Source organism: Lucilia sericata, unplaced genomic scaffold (genome assembly GCF_015586225.1).
Source record: "Lucilia sericata isolate MDLA Ls3-8-SP2 unplaced genomic scaffold, ASM1558622v1 Contig000157F_arrow, whole genome shotgun sequence".
NCBI classification, from domain to species: domain Eukaryota; kingdom Metazoa; phylum Arthropoda; class Insecta; order Diptera; family Calliphoridae; genus Lucilia; species Lucilia sericata.
The window spans coordinates 289688-312621 of NW_023994187.1; the positions used below are offsets into that span (position 1 = coordinate 289688).

A 22934-nucleotide genomic window follows, 5' to 3' on the forward strand; every position below is an offset into this window, starting at 1 on the left:
ATTTTTATGTACATTTTCACCAAAATGAATAAAAAGCAAATCAAAGACAAACAATAATGACACTTGAGCCAACGAGCGAAGGAGAACCCAAGCAAACAGCTAAACGAGCTAACGAACGTAGTAGGAACGAACAAACGAATGAACGTTGGCATTTAAATGAAAATTACAAAATGTGTTTTTAAATGCATGAAATTACCACAAGGCAGCGACAACAACAACAACAAAAACTACAACAGCGGCAATATGAGTGAGCACAAGTCAAAGGCAGTCATACAGCCAGGCAGGCAGGCAGGCAGTTGGGTAATCAGACAGACATCGAGGCCGCCAGACAAACAGGCTGTCATACTATATGACAATGTAGTTGGAGTGTTAGGGAGTGGAATGGTTTTAACCCTGTAAAGACAATTAATAATGAGAACGGATATGTATGACGAATTTTTAATCTCTTTGCTTTTTGGTATATGACAGCATCGCTAAGCCCGATGTTTTTATGATACATGGGCTTAGAACGTTTTGTTTTGTGTGCTATTAACGTTCTTAAGAAAGTATTATAAAATTTAGAATGCTGGATTTAAAATACAGTGGACGTCCACTAGTACGAATTATATAGTGTCAGGCCCTTTCGTAATACCGAAAAATTCGTAATATTGAACAACACATTTTGTATGTTTAAATTCAAATAATACACATAAAATATTGGATTTTATTTATTTTTGTTTTATTTTTCATGAAAAATTACATAACGGAACAAAATATAATAAATGTGTATTATTTTAAATAAATTTCTTGTACATAAACAGGCATAAAAGGGACATATTTACGTATATGAATTGTTAATTTTGAAAGTATCGTGAGTCCAATGGTTGAAATGAGATATATGTAGAAGGTTTTAAATTTTAATGTTTTTAAAAAGATGGTGTGCCAAAGACAATTTGCAATTTACATATGTGTTCTGAAATGTATAACAAGTAAGAGTGTTATATTCGGCCATGCCGAATCTTATATACCCACCATCAAATCATCCTTATAAATAAACTTTGATATTATCGATCTATGTTGAATCATATGTCGATATTATTATGAACATCAGGGAAATATTTGGAAGAGGGAATTTAATAAAGGCTAAAGCATGGACCGTGCTCTTCCGAATTAAAAATATTAATTTTGTTTGATCCAATATTTATAACCATAAAATCATACAAAACTTGTTTATGTGAAATTTCATCGCTGTAGTCGCATTTGAGCGTTACAGCCAGTAACGAGCGTTACAGTCACTATCTGAGGGGGACCTTATATGGAGGGTGGGGTCAGTTATAGACCGATCCCCATAAAATGTGATAAATAGTTTTTGGCTAGTACAAAACTTGTTTATGTAGAATTTCACTGCTGTAATAGCATTTTTGAGTCAGTAATGAGCGTTAAAGTAATTTTCCGAAGGGGACCTTATAGGGGGGTATGGTCAATTACAGACTGATCCTCATAAAATTTATTGAGAGATTGTAGCTAATACGAAAATTGTTCATGTCGTACTCAGTACTCGCAGTTTTAAGCTAGTAATGAGCTTTAAAGTCATTTTCTGAAGGGGACCTTACAAGGGGGATAGGGCTAATTAAGGACCGATCCTTATAAAATTTGATAAAGAACTTTTGGCTCACACAAAACTAGTTTGTGCCTTAAAGTCATTTTCTGAAGGAGACCTTATATGGGGGGTAGGGTCAATTATGGACCCACCCTCATAAAATTTAAGAAAATGATTTTAGTTCCTATACAAATTTTTTATGTCGAATTTTATTGCTATATATATGAACATATGTTTCTTAAGGTCAGAAATGAGCATTAAATTCATTTTCTGAAGAGGACCTTGTATTGGGGGTAGGGTCATTTATGAACCGATCCTTATAAAATTTTACGAAGAGATTTAAATTCTTATAAAACATGTTTGTGCCGAATTTCATCGCTATTGATGCTTTTCTTAGCCAGTCATGGGCGATAAAGTCATTTTCTGAAGGGGACTTTATATGGGGGGTAGGGTCAATTATGGACCGATCCTTATAAAATTATATGAAGAGATTTTTGCTCCCATAAAACATGTTTGTGCCGAATTTCACCGCTATTGATGCTTCTCTTAGCCAGTTATGGGCGATAAAGTCATTTTCTGAAAGGGACTTTATATGGGGGGTAGGGTCAATTATGGGCCTATCCTTATAAAATTCCACGGAAAGATTTATGTTCCTATAGAACATGTTTGTGCCGAATTTCACCGCTATTGATGCTTCTCTTAGCCAGTTATGGTCGATAAAGTCATTTTATGAAGGGGACTTTATATGGGGGGTAGGGTCAATTATGAGCCTATCCTTATAAAATTTTAAAAAGAGATTTAGGTTCCCATGAAACATGTTTGTGCCGAATTTCACCGCTATTGGTTCTTCCCTTAGCAAGTTATGAGCGATAAAGTCATTTTTGAAGGGGACTTTGTATGGGGGGTAGGGTCAATTATGGACCGATCCTTATAAAATTTTACAGAGAGATTTAGGTTCCCATAAAACATGTTTGTGCCGAATTTCACCGCTATTGATGCTTCTCTTAGCCAGTTATGAGCGATAAAGTCATTTTCTGAAGGGGACTTTATATGGGGGGTAGGGTCAATTATGAGCCTATCCTTATAAAATTTTAAAAACAGATTTAGGTTCCCATAAAACATGTTTGTGCCGAATTTCACCGCTATTGGATCTTCCCTTAGCAAGTTATGAGCGATAAAGTCATTTTCTGAAGGGGACTTTATATGGGGGGTAGGGTCAATTATAGACCGATCCTTATAAAATTTTACAGAGAGATTTACGTTTCCAAAAACCATGTTTGTGCCGAATTTCACCGTTATTGATGCTTTTCTTAGGCAGTTATGAGCGATAAAGTCATTTTCTGAAGGGGTCTTTATATGGAGGGTAGGGTCAATTATGGACCGATCCTTATAAAATTCTACGAAGAGATTTAGGTTCCCATAAAACATATTTGTGCCAAATTTCACCGCTATTGGTTCTTCCCTTAGCAAGTTATGAGCGATAAAGTCATTTTCTGAAGGGGGCCTTATATGGGGGCTAGGCGAAATTGTGGACCGATATTGCCCATTTTCAATACCAAACAAACTGCATTAACTAGAAGTATCTGTGCAAAATTTCAGCTCGCTAGCTGCTTCCATTTGGACTCTATCGTGTTTTCAACAGACAGACAGACGGACAGACGGACAGACGGACAGACGGACGGACATGGCTAGATCGTCTTAGAATCTTATAAGGACCCAGAATATATATACTTTTATGGGTCTTAGACGAATATATCAATGTGTTACAAACGGAATGACAAAAACAATATACCCCCCATCTTTTTTGATGGTGGGTATAAAAATGTTCAGATTACATAAAACTTTTATTAGAAACTTGAATGGAATATACCTCAATTCTCTAATTTATAATTTTCTCTTAAAAATTAGAATAGTTATCCTTAAACCCATTGTTTGGAATGTGGAGTCACACTACTTTCAAAATTAACAGTTCATACATACATATGTATATAAATATTATTTTACTTATTAAAAAATCCATCATTTAACATCGATATTTATTACATTGTAAAATGATTCTTACGGCTTTTTCAATAACAGCGCTTTTGAGGCTTCAATATTGTTCTCAGCAGAGTTATTGTCGGGAACTAATAAAATACTTTCCACATTGGCGTTATCATCCAATTTAATTCTTCTCTTGGGTCATCAAAATTCCAATAAAATAAATTAATAACACTAAATAATTGTTGATTTGAAAATATACATGCAGTAAATTGTGTGTATAGGATTTTTAAAAATACAAAACACTTGTAATAAATACAAAAAAACTTCAAAATTACTGAGCTTAAGGTGAATGATACCGAAATAATAAAATAAAAACATAAAAAAAACTTCATTCATACGTAAATAAAACCAAAATTCCCATAAAAAATGCGTTATTCGTACTATCGAACAGAAAAATTGTGACTTTATTCGTACTATAGAGTAGACAATGCAACAATTTTGCCATTCGTATTATTGGATATTCGTAATAAAGAGTATACGTACTATTGGACGTCCACTGTACTTTCATAACCTATTTTCAAGAGGCTTAACATGATCAACTTGCTTCGGTTTCGAATGTTATAATAACCTAAGCCGATGTTAAGCTCAACAGCAGTCTAATAAGGCTCTGATAGAAAACTTGAATTACTCTAAAAACTGAAGACGGTTTTAATACTTATGCTTCCATTTCGAAGAATAACGTCACTCTATGTATCCATAGTTTTTAAAATTTTACTTTAACATCAACCATCGTTTAACTTTAACATCATCCAAATGACAGAACTTCCATTTTCATATCGGAAACCCTTTCACATCAGCATTAGACTTTTTCACCAGTTGGAAAAGAAAACTTTTACAAAGACTTCTCAAATACATCTTAATAACATGTATGAATATATAAGAGACGCCTTAGTATTTGAGGAGTTCAAGAAAGAGTATCGATCGATTGCAACCGTTAGACCTGTGTCTTCAAAAATACAAATTAAGAAAGATATTGAGGATATAAATAGGTAGTTCCGTGGAACAATATCGCTGAATTCGATTGTTATTGATTTGTTAAACTCGATGTTAAAAATAATGGCTTCACAAATATTGTTATCCATGAGAATCTTTATCAAACAGAAACTTTTTCTGAATGTGATTCTCCAGAACTAATGATTCTCGTAATTCTCGTCGAGGTTAAAGAAGTATGGTCTAATGGAGGTATAATGCCAAAAGTCTTCAAAAGATTTGGAATTCAAAAAATTGATGGATTAGAAATTATTGATGGTTCTGTAAGTTGACGTCCAATCAAATCAAAAATCAAATTGATGTTTCGTCCAAGCGCTCCAATTTTCGACTAAAATAGTTGGATGTTTTAAGGACGCTGCTCTAGGTCCCTGGACAAAACTCAGGTTGTTAAAATATGCTAAAGTTTTGATGTTCTTGTACACATTTAAAGCGTAGATTAACAGTCCTTATCTTTAGGAAAATTGACCAAAAGTGGCTATAGGATATATCATCATTGTATACTGGACACTTTGGAATGCTATACGCAAACATCGAAGAATATGTTGGAAAATTTGAGGTATTTAACTCAGATATCATGGCCAAGAGGATTTGCATATGTAACGATAATCTAGATGCCAGCTTTGCACCATATGGGTACCGGAAATGGAGAACCTGATGAATCTAAAATCGCATACTAGAGTTAAAATGTGTTGAGAAGTATGAGGCATTTATCTCGGATGGAATACCATGGCCAAGAGGATCACCAGAGATTTACATATTTAGCGATAATCTAGATGTCAGCTTTGCATCATGTGGATACCAGGGAAGACAACTTGCGAAAGTTAAATTGACGAAAGCAAAGTCGCATAGCAGAGACAAAATGTGTTGGGAAGTTTGAGGCATTAATTTCAGATATAATGTCATGTCCAAGAGTATCACTAGAGATTTACATATTTACCGATAATCTAGATATCAGATTTGCATCATATGGTTACTAGGGAGAAGAACTTGCGGAAGTGAACCTGACGAATGCGTCGTATTGTTAACAAAATCCACTACGAACACTTGAAATGAAGAAATGGTGGAGAGATTTAGAAAGATCCAACGGGAATGATCTGAATGATAAAGTTCGAGGTTAGTATAATGATACATATTCTGAACGGTCACAACTATATACAATAGGACAAATGGATTCAGACGTATGTAGAGAATGCGTAGAGAACAATAAAACGCTGGGAGGTGAGTTAAGAATTCTACGGATCTACGTCCCGGTTAGTATGATGGTACATATTGTGAGCGGACATATAGGATTACGAGTACAACTATACACAATTGGATGGATTCAGATGTATGTAGAGAATGCAGAGAGGACAATAAAAATCTGAAACATTTTCTTTATCAAGCTTTAGTGGAAATAAGATCCAAAGAGAGCAGGATTCTAAGGATCTTCGTAAAGGAAACTGAGTTTTTGAACATCGGTCAATTATATGTACTTCATAAATCGGTTTTCCCACCAATACTTCCCATGTAATAGAGCGCACAACAAATCTAGTAGTGGCCTAGCAGGCACATTCCTTTCAACCGGAACCAATCTAATGCGGCAATTATTGGAAGAAAACATTGATAATTTTTTCGGACATTGAGGGTTTTCGTTTCAATTATATCTCAAAAACTAGCCGGTTTTTTTGGGTTTCATAACAATTACTCCTATATATTATAGCAGTTCCACTCTGGTCTCTTTTGCTCACATTAGGGTTAATTTACAGACCGCCTTTTAACATTGAAAATTGTTAGTTACACTGCTGACAAATAGTAATAATAACATTGTAAATTAAATGAAAGAGTAACGCGATGTCTTTAAATGTTTTTTTTTCACCAATTTCATATTTTAAGTGGCAAGTGCATAAGCGCTAAAGGAAAAGGGAAAAAATCCAATAAAAAAAAACACACACAACCAAGTAAAAATAATAATATGAAGGGTACAACAAATGTTGAAGCCATACGGTTACGTTCAATTTACCCTTTCTACAATTTAACAAAATGTTTGATGACGATGAAGTCAATAAGATAAATCCTTTATAAAAACATTGAACCGTTTCGTAACGATAACATGCTGAGTATATCAGGAGGGGAGGTGTGTGAGTGTGTGTGTGTGCTTTCAAATCGACAACCAAAAGAAATTTAAACGAAAATATAGTGATAACAACAATCAATGAACGGGAATATCTTGGCAGTTTAATCTCCCCTCTTGTCGGTTAAAATATCTTTTTTTTCGTTTTTAGTTTTGTATCTTGTTATTTTTTTGTATTTTTTTGTAATTTGGAAATTCAAGTTTGTATTTACTTTAAAGAGGAACTCACGTAAAACATGAAACATTTACTGCACGACCGCACATTTTTCAAGACTGCACCCCTTTTATGTTGGTGTTACTGTTTACTTTTTATCTTTTTATACCCACCATCAAAAAAGATGGGGGTATATTGATTTTGTCATTCCGTTTGTAACACATCGAAATATTGGTCATAGACCCACAAAAGTATATATATTCTGGGTCCTCATTAAATTCTAAGACGATCTAGCCATGTCTGTCCGTCTGTCTGTTGAAAGCACGAAGAGTCCGAATGGAAAGAGTTAGAGGGTTGAAATTTCACATAAATATTTCTTATAGGTAAGGTTTGTTTGGTATTGAAAGTGGGCAATATTGGTCCACGTTTTCGGATAGCCCCCATACAAGTGGCCCCTCGAAAAGCAGCTTTAATTCGACATAAGTAAGTTTCTTATGATCAAAAATCACCGTGCAAAATTTTATGAGGATCGGTCCATAATTGACCCTAACCCCCATATAAGGTCCCCTTCAGAAAATTACTTTAACGCTCATTACTGGCTTAAAAATACTAGTATATAGATGAAATTCGACATAAGTAAGTTTCATACGAGTCAAAATCTATCTAAAAAATTTTATGAGGATCGGTCCATGATTGACCCTACCCCCCATATAAGGTCCCCTTCAGAAAACGACTGCAACGCTCATTAAAAATACGAGTGTAGCGATGAAATTCGACACAAATAAATTTAATACGAACCAAATTCTGTCTACCAAATTTTATGAGGATCGACCCATAATTGACCCTACCCCCCTATATAAGGTCCCCTTCAGAAAATTACTTTAACGCTTATAACTGGCCTAAATATACGAGTATATAGATGAAATTCGACATAAACGCGGTTTGATGGTGGGTATATAAGATTCGGCATAGCCGAATATAACACTCTTACTTGTTCGTATTATTTTTTGCTTTCAAAATAAATAAATGAGTTTTCCAAGGGGTTAAGAACGACTTTTGGACACATTACAACAAGTGTTTGGTTTAGATACTCTTATATTTGAATATCCCAAAGACTATAGAATCAGGAGTTTCTCGTGATCGGTGAATGAATCATGAAATCAATCAACAAAATTCTTGGGAATCCGAACAATTCTTAACATGTCACCAACCCAACAACTAATTCAAAACATTCCCCCAATTTCTCCCTAATGGATGGCAAACTTTAACTAGTGGCATTCAACAAAAAACACTCCACAAAGAAACTTTCAACTTTAAGCAAATAAAACGGTTTCTACAAAAACTAACGGAGGGACAGACAGACATATTATTACATTCTGTGGCTACTAAATTATCTTTTTTTTTCGTTAGCAAAAACTAAGGGGAAAAAAGTAACAACTATCAAGTGGTTAAATGGCAACAGTAGAAGACCAAAAAAAAAATCATTTAGAAAAAATTTCAACTAGCAAAGGGGTCGTTAGTTTAACAGTTGCTACAATCAGTTTTGTCGGTGAAGTTTTGTCTTTTATAGGAAATCTATACAAAAAAAATATGCAAAGAGTAAAAATAATACAAAATACTTAAATATTCAAGCAAGTATAGTTGGAGGCATAAATAGTTGTTTGAATAATTAAGGAAGTTCATTCAAGACTGTTTAAGGTTAAATTTTTTGTTTAATTCTTACTACCCACTATTTCGCCAATAAATTAGTTAAAGCTATAATGGGTTGTGATTTTAGCGGCTCAAATTATTTGGACTTCGTTTTTTAGTAGTATTTTGGTAGCCTTTTAAATTCTTCTTTAGGTTTCTTTGTAGCTTCCAGAAAAAAAATTTTCAATGTATTTAGGGAGATATTTATAATGTCGCAATGTTTGAAATCTGAGTTGAAATTTGTTGTTCCTATTATGAATTAGGTCCTTCTGGAGCGGAAATCCATGCACCCGTAGCACATGTTAACCTCAGCGATGGTGCTACCAATACCTATTTAACTGTTAGACTTCTAAACGTCATTCCTTAGAGCTCTTTGATTGGGCGTCTGACCAGAGAACATAATATAGTACTGCGGAAGTCGATGGCGCACAGCTTTCATCTTTTGCCTGCTATTGGCTGAGGTACGTTTGGAGTTTACGTGGCTGTGATTAAAGCCGAAATCGCAGAAAGAAAATGTTGTTTAAACCTTTCACGCACAAAGCTCAAAATCGAGAGAAATTTAAAAAAAATCTTGGGACACAGGTGTCCCGTATACGTGACAGAGTTAAAAGCCGGTCTAAGTTCAGTACAGTTTCTATTGAAAAGAATCCCTCTATGAAGTTGGGTACTAAATGTTGGGTATGACTTGACAACACAAGGATCAGAAAACATAATTAATCAGGGGTATGCAGAACTAACCCCAATCATATACCCAAATTAATATGCCGGATATTTTTCTCTATGTCTTACAACAGAGTTCTTTGATGGGGTTAAATATGATGGATCTGTTATCGTGAAAATCCCCTTCTTTTTCATGGTATTTATGGCTTACTCTGTCTCTGTTTTATTACCGTGTGTCCTCTTGGGCTTACTCACCCAAATGTTTATTGATCAAGATCATACTTCTGTCTACTAAATTCGTCTCTAGGTACTGTTTCCAAATCAACAGAGGTTGTGTGGTTATTGTCCAGAAATGCTTTTGACATGGTCTGATGATAGCCGGGGAGGAAGAGGTCTAAGAATCAAATACCTAAACAACGTGCTGTGTATGGATCCGCAACACCTGTGCACAAAAATTTTCACCTACGATTTCTTTGGAGGTCACAGTAGCGGTTTCGCAATTTCTTTGATATTTGAACCGTCAACCTATGCCAGTTCACTTCTAGTTCACTTCTAGTTCAGTTCTAGTTCAGTTCTAGTTCAGTTCTAGTTCAGTTCTAGTTCAGTTCTAGTTCAGTTCTAGTTCAGTTCTAGTTCAGTTCTAGTTCAGTTCTAGTTCAGTTCTAGTTCAGTTCTAGTTCAGTTCTAGTTCAGTTCTAGTTCAGTTCTAGTTCAGTTCTAGTTCAGTTCTAGTTCAGTTCTAGTTCAGTTCTAGTTCAGTTATAGTTCAGTTATAGTTCAGTTATAGTTCAGTTCTAGTTCAGTTCTAGTTCAGTTCTAGTTCAGTTCTAGTTCAGTTCTAGTTCAGTTCTAGTTCAGTTCTAGTTCAGTTCTAGTTCAGTTCTAGTTCAGTTCTAGTTCAGTTCTAGTTCAGTTCTAGTTCAGTTCTAGTTCAGTTCTAGTTCAGTTCTAGTTCAGTTCTAGTTCAGTTCTAGTTCAGTTCTAGTTCAGTTCTAGTTCAGTTCTAGTTCAGTTCTAGTTCAGTTCTAGTTCAGTTCTAGTTCAGTTCTAGTTCAGTTCTAGTTAGTCAGTTCTAGTTCAGTTCTAGTTCAGTTCTAGTTCAGTTCTAGTTCAGTTCTAGTTCAGTTCTAGTTCAGTTCTAGTTCAGTTTAGTTCTAGTTCAGTTCTAGTTCAGTTCTAGTTCAGTTCTAGTTCAGTTCTAGTTCAGTTCTAGTTCAGTTCTAGTTCAGTTCTAGTTCAGTTCTAGTTCTAGTTCAGTTCTAGTTCAGTTCTAGTTCAGTTCTAGTTCAGTTCTAGTTCAGTTCTAGTTCAGTTCTAGTTCGGTTCTAGTTCAGTTCTAGTTCAGTTCTAGTTCAGTTCTAGTTCAGTTCTAGTTCAGTTCTAGTTCAGTTCTAGTTCAGTTCTAGTTCAGTTCTAGTTCAGTTCTAGTTCAGTTCTAGTTTAGTTCTAGTTTAGTTCTAGTTCAGTTCTAGTTCAGTTCTAGTTCAGTTCTAGTTCAGCTCTAGTTCAGTTCTAGTTCAGTTCTAGTTCAGTTCTAGTTCAGTTCTAGTTCAGTTCTAGTTCAGTTCTAGTTCAGTTCTAGTTCAGTTCTAGTTCAGTTCTAGTTCAGTTCTAGTTCAGTTCTAGTTCAGTTCTAGTTCAGTTCTAGTTCAGTTCTAGTTCAGTTCTAGTTCAGTTCTAGTTCAGTTCTAGTTCAGTTCTAGTTCAGTTCCAGTTCAGTTCTAGTTCAGTTCAATTGTAGTTTAGTTCTAGTTCAAAATAACGTTTGAAAATTATTTCATTTAATTATCAAAGTTCTTGATACGCCGATTTTGATTGACGAAACCGTCAAAAAGACAACCATTGTTATCATTTCAACTACTAATCATTTCTATGAAGGATTGTTGTCATTATGACAACGCATTGTTGTATTGATACCAACGTTTAACTTTCCTCTCTAGATTAGTCTCAATCTAGATTTTTGTAGTTGTAGGTACCCTTAAACTTGTGTCCATTGAGAATACGTACCGTCGTACTTCATTGGAAGTGCAAATTTTTCCAGCAGGAAATCTGCTTTAGATCAGTTTTAATTTTTGTCTTAATGTACTTTTTCCATATTATTAGAGAACAGTTGAAGCTTAGAGTCCAAAATTCTTCACCAAAATACCGTGTAAATAACATTTGATACTAAAAATGGCCAAGTTATATCCAACTGAAAAGATACAACACATAAAACAAAACGATTCGAATAGTTATAGAAAATTTTAGAATAAGTATCACTCAATCCTAATGGGACTACTTAGTTACAGAACTAAAAACTACAGTTTAATTTAAAATGAAATTTTAAAAATCCCATACTCTATATAAATCCTTTATTAAATGTTTCAATCTCTTTTCTTAAATTACAGCCTCAGTATTACCATTAACTCCTTTAAGACGAACATCTCCACTAAATAGCATCTAAATTTTCCAGCTTTAAAATTTACCAGGATAGCATAAATAAATCTTAGAAAAATGTTTGTTAAAAGATTTGTTGAATTCAGCCATAAATATAAAATCATACGTGGTATGATTTCCTACGGATTACTATATCCCTGTGGTTCTTTGGCCGAACAGACTCTGATAGAGAAGAAGACATTTAAGACGTATGATTGGAAGAAATGTGCCAAGTAAGCGAAAATTATTTTGTGCTTTAAAATCGACGACTTTAACAACACTTTCTGTATAGATTTAGTTTATTTGGTTTTTTCTTTATGGGTCCAACAATCTATGCCTGGATGCGTTTGGCCAGCATTATGTGGCCACGCACCGACATTAGGTCCTCAATGTGTAAAGCGATAACAGAGCAAGTAGCCTATGATCCAATGGCGATAAGTACATTTTTATTTACCATGAGTTTAATGGAGGGTAAAACCATAGAGGAAGCTAGACGAGAGGTAAGTGTAGATATTTGTTTACATTTTTTTTTCTGGAGCAGCTCTTAAATATAATATTATTATTGCCTTAAGTAGCACGAGTAAGTATGTACTGATACTCGTAGGGGCACTTGTGTTGATTTATGTGCATAAAAAATACCACCCAATATAATTTTTATTAAATTAACAAGGTTCTGTTGTACTTGTAGTATTTTTGCTTAAGTAGTCTACTTTTGTTTGAGCTACTTTTTGAAGACATTTTTGTTGAAAATGAAATATGTACTAAACTAACTGACTGTCTGACAGACGGACGGATGGACGGATGGTTGGTCTTATAGAATATTTTAAGAATAGTAGTTAATTGTACATTGAATTATTTTGTACGACATTTAAATTCATATCATGTTGGAATTATTTGTTTTTTATTTCTGCTGTGTTCTCATTTTTGTAATTTTTAGTTCAAGTATGTAATATTCCGTGTTTGTATGTTATTTCTTAAACACACTTAAACGTTCAACATTTCCTACAGTGAGTGCCTCAATTCAAAAATTCACATCCATAAATGTTTTTCTACATTTATAGGAGAATAAAGACTATGTTTGTTTAAGTGAGAGGTGGTGGACAGTGGTTTCTAAAGGACCAGTATCTCGATTTTCCAAATATATTAATGTAAATACTAGAATATGTTTCTTCAGGAGTCGAAAAATCTGGCATCGTTGCTTACTCACCATCCAAAAAGTTGTCATTCCCTTTCTAAGTCAATTAACTAAATAGCAACGCCCACCCGTTTGTGTATTAAAATCTCGATATGACCCAAAAGAAAGAAGCTAGAAGGCTGAAAATTTCCACCAATTTTGTCTATTGATAATATATAACTAGACTATAAGGGTCTCAAGTGAATCCCGGGAATACACCCACAAATATATTGCTTATGTTGCAATCGTTAAGATATAGTATATAGGTTAGTTTTAGACGTGCCTGTTCTTTTAGCAGACCCAGATATTTTCCGAAACTCTCAAGCTCTAATACCAAATAGGTCAAACAATTAGAAAAAAAGTCTGGACGAATCTGTTGCTACTGAACAGACCCAAATATTTTCCGAAACTCTGAAGCTCTAATACCAAATAGGTCAAACAATTAGAGAAAAAGTCTGCTGAAATATGTTGCTACTAGAATGGTACTAATCAAGGGAACAAAACGGCCAAGAATGTTTAAGTGGATTAAATTGATTATAGCACCAGCCAAGAGGATATTATAGTGATATCGATTAATTAAGAGAACTATAACCGATTAATCTTCCAGAAGAAAATTCTTTATCAGATGGACACCATGACATTCTCGGATAATCAGAAATGAAAGAGTGAAATCACTTGTTGTGCATTGAGCTTGAAAGATTTAAAATGCTGAATACAAATCCGTATTCGGTGCAACCAGAACAGAATTAAAACATGGCCAGGAGTATCCTAAACGCCCTCTTCGAATAATGGAACGATGGGTAAAAACTTGAGAAAATATCTCACTTTCCGAAAAAGTTTATACCGAGAAATTCTCCCAAATTCTAAGAAATTTCCGTGAAACTTTTCATGAAAAAATCTCTCAATTTCTAAGAAATTTTCCATATATAAAATTGGTGGCCCAGAACACGACTCATTAAGCTTTTTCTTAAAATTTTAAGCCTCCCGCGAGTTACACTTGAGGTTACTCACATTATTATAAATGACGGTTAGGAAGATTTACAGGTGCAAAAACTTTACATCCTGTTAATGGATCCTTAAGCGTGGCTAGCTTATAGAGAGGACTCTATGAGACGCAGAAGATTGTGAAACCTGGTCGTCGAAATTTAAACCAAAAGCCAGATAGCGGCTATTTTTTGTCTTCCTATATGATATGGTTTTCCAACCTCCTTAGAAATTAAACTAGTTTTATGACGATTATTAGATCATATTTGACTCTGGGATCCCTAAGAGGTCTCCTCAAAATAATACATAGCGATAAAATTTGAAAACCAAAACCAGTTAATCAAAGTTCATAAGGATCGGGTCATTAACTCCTCTTGGAGAAAAACAATTTATTGATGTGGCTTAAAATCATTTAAAGATTCATAAAGGACCTTAGATTTATTTGACTAATTTTCATCTCCTGTGTATTCTATTGTACTTTCGAAATTATTTTTACGAAGACCCAAAAAGTATATAATAAATATTCGGATCTAAGACCGATATCTGATGTACTACAAATGGAATTACAAAATCAATAACTTTTTGAAATTTTTCTAATCAAATTTCTTACTTTCTGTTTGTAAAAATGTTGTGTACCTTATTGGAATGTATTCCCCCCAATTCTGATGTTTTCCAATTTCCTTCAAATAAATCTGCAGACCCAAACCACTGTCATACACATTTTGCCACTAAAATGTCATTGTTATTGTAAGCGTCATCACCATCAACAAGCACAACAATATCACCATCAACATTGTCGACGTCGTCGTCGTCTTTCTCCACTTCATCATCAGCAACAGCAGTAGAGGCAACAACAGCAACAAAACAATAATATACCATTACCTCACTGAACAGTCAGACAGGCACTAACTACTCATATTCAAGCAAATAACGAATCATACAAAGATAAGTACGCAAACACAACAATTGTCAAGCAGTAACCATTCCAATGCATATGATGATGATGAGAATACATCTTCTATCTAACCAGACAAATACACAATCAGACAGACATGCCAGCCAGTGAGACAGTCACCACAGCAGTTAGTGCGTCACAATGCCAGCCATTTTAACTAGTCATCCATTCAACAATCAAACAAGGCAAGACGCAACGCAACATCAGGCATACAAGTAAGAATCATTGACGACGATGTTTGCTGTTTTTTTTTTGTATTTTAGTTGCCTTCTTCATACTTGACGCCGCGTCAATTGTCTTCTTGAGCTTCAGTTGTTTGTTTGCTGCGTTCTTTTTTTATTTCGAGGATTTAAGAAGAGACAGTGGGATGATGAACTTACGTTCTTGCTGCTGTTGCTGATACTTGTACAATGTACAAGTACATCCATATATAATAACAATATTATTAAAGAAGCTTTTTTTAATGTGTGTTGTCGATTCAATGTGCTGTGGTGCTTGTTGACGCCGTTTGCAATTTAAATTGGAGCGCACATACGATTGAATATTGACATACAAGAGATACTACTTAGTTTGTGGTAGAGTGTTGGGTTAAATGAAAAGTACTTTTCTGTGGAAAATAAATTCTTTATAAGTACCTTTATGGAACAATTAAGGGAAAATCTTCAATACATCCATATCTAACTAAGATACAGGATACTGTTATAGAATCTTAGGCCACTCAACTTTAATAGCAAAATTCTATACGAATCCTGATTTCCTTTTGGGGATACATGCATCGGTTACCTCAATATACTAGGCCATAGGGTAACATTCTTTGTATGAAAGCCTCGCAAATGGTTAAACTAGAGCAATGTTGCAAACATATTCTTGGAAAAAACACCTAAATACATAACTCAAAACTTGAGGAATCAGATCGTAGTTGAATGTGAAAATGAGAAATTGATATTGAAGAGATCAGATCCTATATGATTGTAAAAATTCGACCTTCTTTAATTAAACTTAATACCGAATGCCTTTGATCATTTTCAAGAACCTTTAACAATCTTCTATAAAGCCAGGTCTTTCAATATCTAGGAAATTGCATTGATTCTATGACTTAAAAAGTGATCCAAAACAAGATGCTTTGACAGCGGCGTTTATCGAAGCTTAATTATTCAGTACATTAAAGTTTATAATCATTGCTCTGCAGCGCTCGAGTTGTAGATTCGACATTATTGGATTCAGTACACCCAGGGCATGTTTCCGTGATGGTGTATTGCAATCCCGGGCTAAAGTGGTGGTACCAGTACCCCTGGTCTGCCGGAACTATAAACTGGTGATGTCATTTCACTCCTCGGCTAGTCCTTGAAATGATTTGACATGGGGTCTAACCAGAGAACTACATAATCTGGTACTACGAGTGGGCAGTTGCCCGCTAGACTTGTCCTGGCTGGTCAGGTTCCTTCGGGATCCACATAGTGGCTGTGGTTTAAACCCAAATTCGCTGGAAGAGTAAGTTGCGGTTAAAATACGGATGTACGGTGAAATATATATTTTGGGATAAGTTCGGTGCTGTTGCCGAATGACAACAGATACCCCGCAGAGGAGTGACTGTGGGACTAAACATTGCAAATTAGTTGGTGTTGATTGTATATGATATTGGATGAATGTAGGGGTATACGGACCTTGCCAACCCGTTAGAGTAAGAGTATCAGATTTTGTTTTCTATTGAATGTGTTGGATGAATAAGAAATGTGCTGGGTTGAATGGTGATGGATGAAAGGTATCTTATACAAGTGATACCATTGAATTTTCCTTCCTTGTTCGGGTATGTTCTGTTCATACCAGAATTACCACAGTGTGTCACTGTGAGTAAGAACAAAGTCTCGGCTTATTAGATGGATTCGTACTTCGGTCTACCGGTTACGTCTCTAAGTGCTGTTTCTCGCCACCGACAGAAACGAAATGTCAGCAGATCAATTTATCGCGAAACAACGATTGTTGCTTTGAAAAGCTTTGAGATAAAAAAGAAAAAATTGTGAGCAGATCCATCAAAAGTTAATTTATCAGTCTGATCTGAATATTAGTATGAACAGATCAAAGACCCTGATAATTTTGAATCTTATTTTTGGGTCTCTTTTGTCACCTATGGCGTTCTTGTAGTTTTGAGTTACGCTAGTAACTTTATGTAAGACTCATTATTCGAAATCTTAGATAAAGAGGAATCTATATACAGGTCATTCGGTTGCAGGCCTTGTTTTGGACCTACGCTGTAACGAGAAAGTTAAGTAGATTACTGAAAACCAACTTCTACAATGTCTTGCCTTCAGCAGTTGAAATCCCAATTGATCGCATAGAATCAGTCACTATAACACGAGCCGAATTGCCGCTAACATGCTTAAGTAAGACTGATCGTAATTTTCAATTGAAATCCCAATAGATCACTTTTATAACAACTTGTCACCGGCACAAACAAATTATGCTTCGAAAACCTTTGAAGCAGAACTTGTATTTGTGTTGCCTAGACTAGAGAAATGCTTGCTTCTTCAATTATATAGAAAACGAAATTGTCAGTATATCATTCTATAAAGACATCATTAATTGTACTGAATATCAGTAATAACAGATCAAAGACCCTTTTTCATAGAATCAGTCACTATAACACGAGCCGAATTGCCGCAAACATGATCTGGTAAAACTGATCGTAATTTTCCTTTACGAAAAATTTTGTATTTTTACATAACTTCGATATCGAAATGTGCGAAAACTTATTCGATCACTAAGCAATAATTCGGTCGCAGTTCAGTTGCGCTCTCTCCCTCTCTCTATCTCTCTTTTGTGATAAAAGTGGGTTTCAAAAATTAATATTGATCAACATTGTGGCTTATAGGTTATCACGGCTTTATATGCGCTTAGTACCTTTAAATTAGTACTCATGTAAAAAGCGCCCATCACTGACTACCTCTAGCAATCTTTTTCCGTTGTTCCCTGATGTAGATGTTATTATTGTTGCTGTATCGTGCCTTGTTGATGTTATTTAAAGTGTTTTATTTTATAATATTTTTTTTTTTTCGTTCTTATTATTTCGCTGAAAATTGAGAATTCTCACAACAGGTTTCAATTATCACTTTTCAATAAGTTTTTTTTTTCTTCATTTTGTTTTTGTACGGAAAATTGATGTGAAATTTTGATGGCATTAACGTAAGTTTGTTTGTTTGTGTGTGTCTGTTTAAAATGTTTTAAAATATCATATAGCACAGACATTAAGAAAAGCTATATAATAATGATGACTTTGTGAATGATTTTAATTGCCAAAAACTGATAAAAATAAAATGAAAAGTTGATTTGTTGTATTTTTTGAAATTTCTTGAAATTTTTTTTTTGAACGTAATTAATGAGAATATAAAATTTTAATTATGACAGTTAAATAAGTGGAATGAGAATGGAGTGGAGGGCAGTAAGTAGTTGTTTGGGGGAAAACGAAGTGAAAATGACATTGATGAATGTTTAACGAGAGATATTGAGGAATTATTTGAGACCTATGGAAAGTAGGCAGAGTTATTTTTATTTTCATGATGATTGAATGATGGAGATACTTTTTTTTGTAGATGTACGGTAACTTCCTGACATCAATTACAAATAATTGGAATTTTTAATACAATGTAGTAATAGGAAATTACTTTAAATATAAAGAGAAAATATATAAATTTGGGTTATTACAATTCCGAGAAATCCCGAAAAAAATTTAAAAAATTCCTACAAATCAAAAAGAAAACTTTCTATTAATAGAAAATTATTAAAAATTTTTAAATAGCGAGAATTTATCAACAATTTTATGCAAAAATAAAATTTTTCTGAAATTTTCTACAAAAAAATAAAATTTTTTGAAAATTTTCTTGAAATTTGTATATATTTCCCTAAAACAAACTTTTAAATTTCCACTTGACAGCTCTCTCTCTTTAGACCTGTGCACCCTAAAACTCCCTGCTGTGCCATATCATATAACCAATTATATTTATTTTGTAATTTCATAAAAAAAATGTTATACCTGTTGTTGTCTTATTACATAAAAATACAAAATATTGATTGGCTGACCATAACCGGCTCATTATGTCCAATTTATTTTCATTAAAAATTACATGTCATTAACATTTTTAATCATATACATACGTAAATTGTTATGCAAAATTATTTGCAATATATACAAAAAGTATATATTTTTATTTATGCACTGGTATTTACAAAAAATATTAAATAAAATACAATAATAAAATCAAATTATTACATGCGGTAGCCTTCATGTAAATGCGCTAGTGGGATGAGAAATTTTAGGGAGACACTTTGGATCAAGAAGTTGTAAAAAATTAAACTGACAAATACATACTTATAGTGTAGAGACCCAGTAGGATTTTGAGTTAACTTAAAACTAACTTATGGTTAACCACAAATGAGTCAGAGGTGACTCAAAAGCTAACCATTTTGCTTATAAAATACTATTCAGTTTTTCAATGTGATGTCATAGGAACGAGTCAGTACTCACTCACTATACATCAGTTTCAGTTAACCAGAAGTTACCTCAAGATGAGTTAGCTTCTAGTGCATAAATAAAAGATCAGCTGTGAGTTACCTGTGCAATTTTCTTATATTTTTATACTATTTTTAACAAATTGTTAGTGATTATAAATGCGTTCAATATGCAGCAACATTTCCTTCCTATATACACCATTATCTATGTCTTATATTCCTGAAAATGTTAATTTAATAATAATAAATTCATTTTTCATTGCTGAAACAAATTTTCATTTTCATAATTTAATTTTTTCAATACAAATTGTTTGACAAATTTGATACGAGTTTCTATTTTATTTTTTATTTAAAATTTTATTGAAATGTTTGTTCATTTTCTCGATCATTTTTGAGTTACTTTGAAGCTAGTCATAAGAAGTTATCAAAAAGTTAACTTGATTTTTAGTTAACTCACAAAATCCTACAGGGGAGTAGACAAATCTAGTCAATATTCCTCTCTATAGTGTAGTCTATAGTATAGTCAATAGTCTAGTTTATAGTCTAGACTTTAGTTCTGTAGTCTACTCAATAGTCTAGTCATAATCTACTATAGTCTAGTCTATAGTCTAGTCTATAGTCTAGTCTATAGTCTAGTCTATAGTCTAGTCTATAGTCTAGTCTATAGTCTAGTCTATAGTCTAGTCTATAGTCTAGTCTATAGTCTAGTCTATAGTCTAGTCTATAGTCTAGTCTATAGTCTAGTCTATAGTCTAGTCTATAGTCTAGTCTATAGTCTAGTCTATAGTCTAGTCTATAGTCTAGTCTATAGTCTAGTATAGTCTAGTCTATAGTCTAGTCTATAGTCTAGTCTATAGTCTAGTCTATAGTCTAGTCTATAGTCTAGTCTATAGTCTAGTCTATAGTCTAGTCTATAGTCTAGTCTATAGTCTAGTCTATAGTCTAGTCTATAGTCTAGTCTATAGTCTAGTCTATAGTCTAGTCTATAGTCTAGTCTATAGTCTAGTCTATAGTCTAGTCTATAGTCTAGTCTATAGTCTAGTCTATAGTCTAGTCTATAGTCTAGTCTATAGTCTAGTCTATAGTCTAGTCTATAGTCTAGTCTATAGTCTAGTCTATAGTCTAGTCTATAGTCTAGTCTATAGTCTAGTCTATAGTCTAGTCTATAGTCTAGTCTATAGTCTAGTCTATAGTCTAGTCTATAGTCTAGTCTATAGTCTAGTCTATAGTCTAGTCTATAGTCTAGTCTATAGTCTAGTCTATAGTCTAGTCTATAGTCTAGTCTATAGTCTAGTCTATAGTCTAGTCTATAGTCTAGTCTATAGTCTAGTCTATAGTCTAGTCTATAGTCTAGTCTATAGTCTAGTCTATAGTCTAGTCTATAGTCTAGTCTATAGTCTAGTCTATAGTCTAGTCTATAGTCTAGTCTATAGTCTAGTCTAGTCTATAGTCTAGTCTATAGTCTAGTCTATAGTCTAGTCTATAGTCTAGTCTATAGTCTAGTCTATAGTCTAGTCTATAGTCTAGTCTATAGTCTAGTCTATAGTCTAGTCTATAGTCTAGTCTATAGTCTAGTCTATAGTCTAGTCTATAGTCTAGTCTATAGTCTAGTCTATAGTCTAGTCTATAGTCTAGTCTATAGTCTAGTCTATAGTCTAGTCTAGTCTATAGTCTAGTCTATAGTCTAGTCTATAGTCTAGTCTATAGTCTAGTCTATAGTCTAGTCTATAGTCTAGTCTATAGTCTAGTCTATAGTCTAGTCTATAGTCTAGTCTATAGTCTAGTCTATAGTCTAGTCTATAGTCTAGTCTATAGTCTAGTCTATAGTCTAGTCTATAGTCTAGTCTATAGTCTAGTCTATAGTCTAGTCTATAGTCTAGTCTATAGTCTAGTCTATAGTCTAGTCTATAGTCTAGTCTATAGTCTAGTCTATAGTCTAGTCTATAGTCTAGTCTATAGTCTAGTCTATAGTCTAGTCTATAGTCTAGTCTATAGTCTAGTCTATAGTCTAGTCTATAGTCTAGTCTATAGTTCTAGTCTATAGTCTAGTCTATAGTCTAGTCTATAGTCTAGTTCTATAGTCTAGTCTATAGTCTAGTCTATAGTCTAGTCTATAGTCTAGTCTATAGTCTAGTCTATAGTCTAGTCTATAGTCTAGTCTATAGTCTAGTCTATAGCTAGTCTATAGTCTAGTCTATAGTCTAGTCTATAGTCTAGCCTATAGTCTATAGTCTAGTCTATAGTCTATAGTCTAGTCTATAGTCTATAGTCTAGTCTATAGTCTAGTCTATAGTCTAGTCTATAGTCTAGTCTATAGTCTAGTCTATAGTCTAGTCTATAGTCTAGTCTATAGTCTAGTCTATAGTCTAGTCTATAGTCTAGTTTATAGTCTAGTCTATAGTCTAGTCTATAGTCTAGTCTATAGTCTAGTCTATAGTCTAGTCTATAGTCTAGTCTATAGTCTAGTCTATAGTCTAGTCTATAGTCTAGTCTATAGTCTAGTCTATAGTCTAGTCTATAGTCTATTCTATAGTCTAGTCTGTAGTCTAGTCTATAGTCTAGTCTATAGTCTAGTCTATAGTCTAGTCTATAGTCTAGTCTATAGTCTAGTCTATAGTCTAGTCTATAGTCTAGTCTATAGTCTAGTCTATAGTCTAGTCTATAGTCTAGTCTATAGTCTAGTCTATAGTCTAGTCTATAGTCTAGTCTATAGGCTAGTCTATAGTCTAGTCTATAGTCTAGTCTATAGTCCAGTCTATAGTCTAGTCTATAGTCTAGTCTATAGTCTAGTCTATAGTCTAGTCTATAGTCTAGTCTATTGTCTAGTCTATAGTCTAGTCTATAGTCTAGTCTATAGTCTAGTCTATAGTCTAGTCTGTAGTCTAGTCTATAGTCTAGTCTATAGTCTAGTCTATAGTCTGGTCTATAGTCTAGTCTATAGTCTAGTCTATAGTCTAGTCTATAGTCTAGTCTATAGTCTAGTCTATAGTCTAGTCTATAGTCTAGTCTATAGTCTAGTCTATAGTCTAGTCTATAGTCTAGTCTATAGTCTAGTCTATAGTCTAGTCTATAGTCTAGTCTATAGTCTAGTCTATAGTCTAGTCTATAGTCTAGTCTATAGTCTAGTCTATAGTCTAGTCTATAGTCTAGTCTATAGTCTAGTCTATATTCTAGTCTCTAGTCTAGTCTATAGTCTAGTCTTTAGTCTATAGTCTAGTCTATAGTCTAGTCTATAGTCTATTCTATAGTCTAGTCTATAGTCTAGTATATAGGCTAGTATATAGTCTAGTGTATAGTCTAGTCTATAGTCTAGGCTATAGTCTAGTCTATAGTCTAGTCTATAGTCTAGTCTATAGTCTAGTCTATAGTCTAGTCTATAGTCTAGTCTATAGTCTAGTCTATAGTCTAGTCTATAGTCTAGTCTATTGTCTAGTCTATAGTCTAGTCTATAGTCTAGTCTATAGTCTAGTCTATAGTCTAGTCTGTAGTCTAGTATAGTCTAGTCTATAGTCTGGTCTATAGTCTAGTCTATAGTCTAGTCTATAGTCTAGTCCATAGTCTAGTCTATAGTCTAGTCCATAGTCTAGTCTTTAGTCAAGTCTATAGTCTAGTCCATAGTCTAGTCTATAGTCAAGTCTATAGTCTAGTCTATAGTCTAGTCTATAGTCTAGTCTATAG

At 33.8% G+C, this 22934-nt stretch overlaps 1 protein-coding gene across 2 annotated transcripts in view; it reads left to right on the top strand.

Annotated features, from left to right (window-relative positions):
* Nucleotides 1-22934, top strand: part of LOC119601328 (protein SYM1) — a 50494-nt gene that overhangs the window by 24562 nt on the left and 2998 nt on the right. For both annotated transcript variants that reach the window (XM_037952173.1, XM_037952174.1), the window contains exons 2-3: nucleotides 11613-11873; nucleotides 11933-12140. In XM_037952173.1, the coding sequence (XP_037808101.1) occupies nucleotides 11719-11873; nucleotides 11933-12140 (363 nt within the window). In that variant the 5' untranslated portion in view covers nucleotides 11613-11718. The remainder of the gene's footprint in view (nucleotides 1-11612; nucleotides 11874-11932; nucleotides 12141-22934) is intronic.